Genomic DNA, 7,755 nt, shown 5'->3' with positions numbered 1-7,755 from the left:
CACCACTCCCGTCACTATGGAAACAGGCCCCGCCCCCACTCCCGTCACCCTGGAAACAGAACCCGTCCCCACTCCCGTCACTCTGGAAACAGACCCCGCCCCTATTGCCGTCACCTTGGAAACAGACCCGCCCCCACTCCCATCACCTTGGATACAGACACCGCCCCCACTCCCGTCACTCTGGAAACAGACCCCGCCCACACTCCAGTCACTTTGGAAGCAGACCCCGCCCCTACTCCCGTCTCTCTGGAAACAGACCCCGCCCCCACTCCCTCACCTTGGAAACAGACCCCGCCCCTATTGCCGTCACCTTGGAAACAGACCCCGCCCCCACTCCCATCACCTTGGATACAGACACCGCCCCCACTCCCGTCACTCTGGAAACAGACCCCGCCCACACTCCCATTCCTCTGGAAACAGTCCCCGACCCCACTCCCATCACTTTGGAAACAGACCCCGCCCCCACTCCCGTCAACCTGGAAACTGACCCCGCCCGCACTCCCGTCACCCTGGAAACAGACCCCGCCCTCTCCCCGTCTCCTTGGAAACCGATCCCGCCCCCACTCCCGTCAATCTAGAAACAGACCCCGCCCCCACTTCCGTCACCCTGGAAACAGACCCCGCCCCCACCTCGTCACACTGGAAACAAACCCCGCCCCACTCCTTCATCTTGGTAACAGACCCCGCCCCCACTCCGTCACCCTGGAAACAGACCCCGCCCGTCACTCCCGTCACCTTGGATACAGACTCCGCCACCACTCCCATCACCCTGGAAACTGACCCCGCCCCCACTCCCGTCACTCTGCAAACAGACCCCGCCCAGACTCCCGTCACTCTGGAAACAGACACCGGCCCCACTCCCGTCATTCTGAAAACAGAACCCGCACCCACTCCCGTCAACTTAGAAACAGACCCCGACCCCACTCCCGTCACTTTGGAACCAGACCCCGCCCCTATTCCCGTCACTCTGGAAACAGACCCCGCCCCCACTCCCTCAACTTGGAAACAGACCCCGCCCCTACACCCGTCACTCTGGAAACAGACCCGAGCCACTCATTCACCTTGGAAACATCCCCCGCCCCCACTCCCGTCACCTTGGAAACAGACCCCGCCCCCACTCCCATCACCTTGGGAACAGATCTCGCCGCCACCCCCGTCACTCTGGAAACAGACCCCGCCCCCACTCCCGTCACCCTGGAAACAGACCACGCCCCACTCCCGTCAACCCGAAAAAAGACCCCGCCCCCCACTCCTGTCACTCTGGAAACAGACCGCGCCCCTACTCCCGTCACTCTGGAAACAGACCCCGCCCGTCACTCCCGTCACCTTGGATACAGACCCCGCCCGTCACTCCCGTCACCTTGGATACAGACTCCGCCACCACTCCCATCACCCTGGAAACTGACCCCGCCCCCACTCCCGTCACTCTGGAAACAGACCCCGCCCAGACTCCCGTCACTCTGGAAACAGACACTGGCCCCACTCCCGTCATTCTGAAAACAGAACCCGCACCCACTCCCGTCAACTTGGAAACAGACCCCGACCCCACTCCCGTCACTTTGGAAACAGACCCCGCCCCTATTCCCGTCACTCTGGAAACAGACCACGCCCCACTCCCGTCAACCCGAAAACAGACCCCGCCCCCCACTCCTGTCACTCTGGAAACAGACCGCGCCCCTACTCCCGTCACTCTGGAAACAGACCCCGCCCCAACTCACCTCACCTTGGAAACAGACCCCGCCCCCAGCTGCCGTCACATTGGAAACAGACCCCGCCCCCACTCCCGTCACTCTGGCACCAGACCCCGCACCCACTCGCCGTCACTCTGGAAACAGGCCCCGCCCCCACTCCCATCACCCTGGAAACAGACCCCGCCCTCTCTCCCGTCTCCTTGGAAACCGACCCCGCCCCCACTCCCGTCAATCTAGAAACAGACCCCGCCCCCAGTTCCGTCACCCTGGAAACAGACCCCGCCCCCACCTCGTCACACTGGAAACACACCCCGCCCCCACTCCTTCATATTGGTAACAGACCCCGCCCCCACTCCGTCACCCTGGAAACAGACCCCGCCCCCACTCTCGTCACCCTGGAAACAGACCCCGCCCCTACTCCCGTCAATCTGGAAACAGACCACGCCCCCACTCCTGTCACTCTGGAAACAGACCCCGCCCCTACTGCCGTCACTCTCGAAACAGACCGCTCCCCAACTCCCCTCACCTTGGAGACAGACACCGCCCCTGCTGCCGTCACCTTGGAAACAGACCCCGCCCCCACTCCCGTCACCTTGGAAACAGACCCCGCCCGTACTGCCGTCACCTTTGACACAGACCCCGCCCCCATTCGCGTCACCTTGGAAACATATCCCGCCCCCTGTCCCTGTCACCCTGGAAACAGACCCCGGCCCCACTCCCGTCACTCTGAAAACAGACACCGCCCCCACTCGCCGTCACTCTGGAAGCAGGCCCCGCCCCCACTCCCGTCACCCTGGAAACAGTGCCCGCCCCCAATCGCCGTCACCTTGGATACAGACCCCGCCCTCGCTCCCGTCTCCCTGGAAACAGACCGCGCCCCTACTCTCGCCACTCTCGAAACAGACACCGCCCCCACTCCCGTCACCCTGGAAACAGACCTCGCCCCCACCTCGTCACACTGGAAACAGACTCCGCCCCCAGACACCGTCACCGTGCAGTCAGTCCCCGCCCCCACTCTGTCTCTATGCTGACAGACCCCGCCCCAGACACCATTCCAGTGGAAACCGACCCCGCTCCCACTCCCGTCACAGTGGAAACAGACCCCGCCCCCACGTCGTCACACTGAAAGCAGACCCCGCCCCCATACGCCGTCACCTTGGAAACAGACTCCGTCCCCCACCTGTCACTCTGGAAACAGACCCCGCCCCCATTCGCCGTCATCCTGGAAACAGACTCCGCTCCAACTCTCGTCACCCTGGAAACAGACCCCGCCCCCACCTCGTCACAATGGAAACAGACGCCGCCCTCTCTCCCGTCTCCTTGGAAACCGACCCCGCCCCCACTCCCGCCAATCTAGAAACAGACCCCGCCCCCACTTCCGTCACCCTGGAAACAGACCCCGCCCCCACCTCGTCACACTGGAAACAAACCCCGCCCCCACTCCTTCATCTTGGTAACAGACCCCGCCCCCACTCCGTCACCCTGGAAACAGACCCCACCCCCACTCCCGTCACCTTGGAAACAGACCCCGCCCCTACTCCCGTCAATCTGGAAACAGACCACGCCCCCACTCCTGGCACTCTGGAAACAGACCCCGCCCCTACTCCCGTCACTCTCGGAACAGACCGCGCCCCAACTCCCCTCACCTTGGAGACAGACACCGCCCCTGCTGCCGTCACCTTGGAAACAGACCCCGCCCCCACTCCCGTCACCTTGGAAACAGACCCCGCTCGTACTGCCGTCACCTTGGACACAGACCCCGCCCCCATTCGCGTCACCTTGGAAACATATCCCGCCCCCAGTCCCCGTCACCCTGGAAACAGACCCCGGCCCCACTCCCGTCACTCTGAAAACAGACGCCGCCCCCACTCGCCGTCACTCTGGAAGCAGGCCCCGCCCCCACTCCCGTCACCCTGGAAACAGTGCCCGCCCCCAATCGCCGTCACCTTGGATACAGACCCCGCCCTCGCTCCCGTCTCCCTGGAAACAGACCGCGCCCCTACTCTCGCCACTCTCGAAACAGACACCGCCCCCACTCCCGTCACCCTGGAAACAGACCCCGCCCCCACCTCGTCACACTGGAAACAGACTCCGCCCCCAGACACCGTCACCGTGCAGTCAGGCCCCGCCCCCACTCTGTCTCCATGCTGACAGACCCCGCCCCAGACACCATTCCAGTGGAAACCGACCCCGCTCCCACTCCTGTCACAGTGGAAACAGACGCCGCCCCCACCTCGTCACACTGGAAACAGACTCCGCCCCCAGACACCGTCACCGTGCAGTCAGTCCCCGCCCCCACTCTGTCTCTATGCTGACAGACCCCGCCCCAGACACCATTACAGTGGAAACCGACCCCGCTCCCACTCCCGTCACAGTGGAAACAGACCCCGCCCCCACGTCGTCACACTGAAAGCAGACCCCGCCCCCATACGCCGTCACCTTGGAAACAGACTCCGCCCCCACCCGTCACTCTGGAAACAGACCCCGCCCCCATTCGCCGTCATCCTGGAAACAGACTCCGCTCCAACTCTCGTCACCCTGGAAACAGACCCCGCCCCCACCTCGTCACAATGGAAACAGACGCCGCCCTCTCTCCCGTCTCCTTGGAAACCGACCCCGCCCCCACTCCCGCCAATCTAGAAACAGACCCCGCCCCCACTTCCGTCACCCTGGAAACAGACCCCGCCCCCCACCTCGTCACACTGGAAACAAACCCCGCCCCCACTCCTTCATCTTGGTAACAGACCCCGCCCCCACTCCGTCACCCTGGAAACAGACCCCGCCCCCACTCCCGTCACCCTGGAAACAGACCCCGCCCCTACTCCCGTCAATCTGGAAACAGACCACGCCCCCACTCCTGTCACTCTGGAAACAGACCCCGCCCCTACTGCCGTCACTTTCGGAACAGACCGCGCCCCAACTCCCCTCACCTTGGAGACAGACACCGCCCCTGCTGCCGTCACCTTGGAAACAGACCCCGCCCCCACTCCCGTCACCTTGGAAACAGACCCCGCTCGTACTGCCGTCACCTTGGACACAGACCCCGCCCCCATTCGCGTCACCTTGGAAACATATCCCGCCCCCAGCCCCCGTCACCCTGGAAACAGACCCCGGCCCCACTCCCGTCACTCTGAAAACAGACGCCGCCCCCACTCGCCGTCACTCTGGAAGCAGGCCCCGCCCCCACTCCCGTCACCCTGGAAACAGTGCCCGCCCCCAATCGCCGTCACCTTGGATACAGACCCCGCCCTCGCTCCCGTCTCCCTGGAAACAGACCGCGCCCCTACTCTCGCCACTCTCGAAACAGACACCGCCCCCACTCCCGTCACCCTGGAAACAGACCCCGCCCCCACCTCGTCACACTGGAAACAGACTCCGCCCCCAGACACCGTCACCGTGCAGTCAGGCCCCGCCCCCACTCTGTCTCCATGCTGACAGACCCCGCCCCAGACACCATTCCAGTGGAAACCGACCCCGCTCCCACTCCTGTCACAGTGGAAACAGACCCCGCCCCCACGTCGTCACACTGAAAGCAGACCCCGCCCCCATACGCCGTCACCTTGGAAACAGACTCCGCCCCCCACCCGTCACTCTGGAAACAGACCCCGCCCCCATTCGCAGTCATCCTGGAAACAGACTCCGCTCCAACTCTCGTCACCCTGGAAACAGACCCCGCCCCCACCTCGTCACAATGGAAACAGACGCCGCCCTCTCTCCCGTCTCCTTGGAAACCGACCCCGCCCCCACTCCCGCCAATCTAGAAACAGACCCCGCCCCCACTTCCGTCACCCTGGAAACAGACCCCGCCCCCACCTCGTCACACTGGAAAAAAACCCCGCCCGCACTCCTTCATCTTGGTAACAGACCCCGCCCCCACTCCCGTCACCCTGGAAACAGACCCCGCCCCTACTCCCGTCAATCTGGAAACAGACCACGCCCCCACTCCTGTCACTCTGGAAACAGACCCCGCCCCTACTGCCGTCACTTTCGGAACAGACCGCGCCCCAACTCCCCTCACCTTGGAGACAGACACCGCCCCTGCTGCCGTCACCTTGGAAACAGACCCCGCCCCCACTCCCGTCACCTTGGAAACAGACCCCGCTCGTACTGCCGTCACCTTGGACACAGACCCCGCCCCCATTCGCGTCACCTTGGAAACATATCCCGCCCCCAGTCCCCATCACCCTGGAAACAGACCCCGGCCCCACTCCCGTCACTCTGAAAACAGACGCCGCCCCCACTCGCCGTCACTCTGGAAGCAGGCCCCGCCCCCACTCCCGTCACCCTGGATACAGTGCCCGCCCCCAATCGCCGTCACCTTGGATACAGACCCCGCCCTCGCTCCCGTCTCCCTGGAAACAGACCGCGCCCCTACTCTCGCCACTCTCGAAACAGACACCGCCCCCACTCCCGTCACCCTGGAAACAGACCCTGCCCCCACCTCGTCACACTGGAAACAGACTCCGCCCCCAGACACCGTCACCGTGCAGTCAGGCCCCGCCCCCACTCTGTCTCCATGCTGACAGACCCCGCCCCAGACACCATTCCAGTGGAAACCGACCCCGCTCCCACTCCTGTCACAGTGGAAACAGACCCCGCCCCCACGTCGTCACACTGAAAGCAGACCCCGCCCCCATACGCCGTCACCTTGGAAACAGACTCCGCCCCCACCCGTCACTCTGGAAACAGACCCCGCCCCCATTCGCCGTCATCCTGGAAACAGACTCCGCTCCAACTCTCGTCACCCTGGAAACAGACCCCGCCCCCACCTCGTCACAATGGAAACAGACGCCGCCCCCCCACTTCCCGTCACCATGGTAACATATTCCGCCCACCATGTCACCTTGGAAATAGACTCCGCCCCCAGACACCGTCACCCTGGAAACAAGCCCCGCCCGCGCTCTTTCTCCATGGTGACAGTCTCCTCCCCGCTCTGTCTCCATGGTGACAGTCTCCTCCCCCGCTCTGTCTCCATGGTTATAGGCCCCGCCCCCGCTCTGTCTCCATGGTGAGAGGCCCCTCCCCCGCTCTGTCTTCATGGTGACAGTCTCCTCCCCCGCTCTGTTACCATGGTGACAGTCTCCTCCCCCGCTCTGTCTCCATGGTGACAGTCTCCTCCCCCGCTCTGTCTCCATGGTGAGAGGCCCCTCCGCCGCTCTGTCTCCATGGTGACAGTCCCCTACCCCGCTCTGTCTCCATGGTGACAGTCCCCTCCCCCGCTCTGTCTCCATGGTGACAGTCCCTTTCCCATCTCTGTCTCCATGGTGACAGGCCCCTTCCCTTCCTCTGATTATTGAATTAATTTAACAATTGTAGTAAAGGGATATTTCAGCACATTCTTCACCTGCTCTCTGAACTGAGTCTGGGTCACGGCGTAAATCGCAGTGTTTGTGGAGCAGCTCAGGAGCTGGAGCATGAAGGACAATTCCATCAGAAACCGAGGGAGATAAACAGACCGATAACCCAAATCATTCATCCGGCTCCATATAGAATACCCCATTAACAGGGCCCACAACAGCATGAAATTCCCAGAGATAACTAACAGTAAAATGATAGATTTCCTTCGACTCTCCATCTCGGGGTCTCTGTGACTCTCCCCACTGCTGTGAGCCCGGAGTCTCCTGCGTCCTCTGCTGCTCACTAAAATGTGTCTGACGGTGAGAGCGTTGAGCAGCAGAATCAGCACAAATGGGACGGCCGGGGTTAGAATGTTGTGGAGGAACTCGATTGTTCCCCAGACACGAGATAACCGAGCATCCGTTGTTACAGAACAAAACCAGGGTTCGTTCCCCAGCCGATACCAACCCGTTAACATAAAATACCAGAAGATGTTCTTTAAACAGCTCAGCACACTCACTGTTCCCACAACCACAGCCGATGCTTTCTCACTGCAATATTTACTTTTCAGATTCTGACAACAAATGGCCACAAATCGATCAAAGGTGAAAGTGACGGTGAACCAGACAGAACAGTCTGTGACTGTGTAAAGCAGGATGGCGTGGATATTACACACGGGGATGGACCACAGGAACAGAAACTGTTCCCAATAAACAATGGGAATGTG

At 62.3% G+C, this 7,755-nt stretch overlaps 1 protein-coding gene across 1 annotated transcript in view; it reads right to left on the bottom strand.

Moving 5' to 3' along the window:
* Positions 1-6,981: 6,981 nt before the first annotated feature.
* The window catches only part of LOC137360483 (probable G-protein coupled receptor 139), a gene marked incomplete at its 5' end in the record, with an annotated part of 900 nt that continues 126 nt past the window's right edge, over positions 6,982-7,755 (bottom strand). Inside the window, one exon of the mRNA XM_068025890.1 lies at positions 6,982-7,755. This exon is cut by the window's right edge and continues 126 nt beyond it. Within this exon, the coding sequence (XP_067881991.1) occupies positions 6,982-7,755 (774 nt within the window).

Source organism: Heterodontus francisci, unplaced genomic scaffold (assembly GCF_036365525.1).
Source record: "Heterodontus francisci isolate sHetFra1 unplaced genomic scaffold, sHetFra1.hap1 HAP1_SCAFFOLD_185, whole genome shotgun sequence".
NCBI lineage: Eukaryota > Metazoa > Chordata > Chondrichthyes > Heterodontiformes > Heterodontidae > Heterodontus > Heterodontus francisci.
This window is presented reverse-complemented; position numbering and strand designations above follow the sequence as displayed.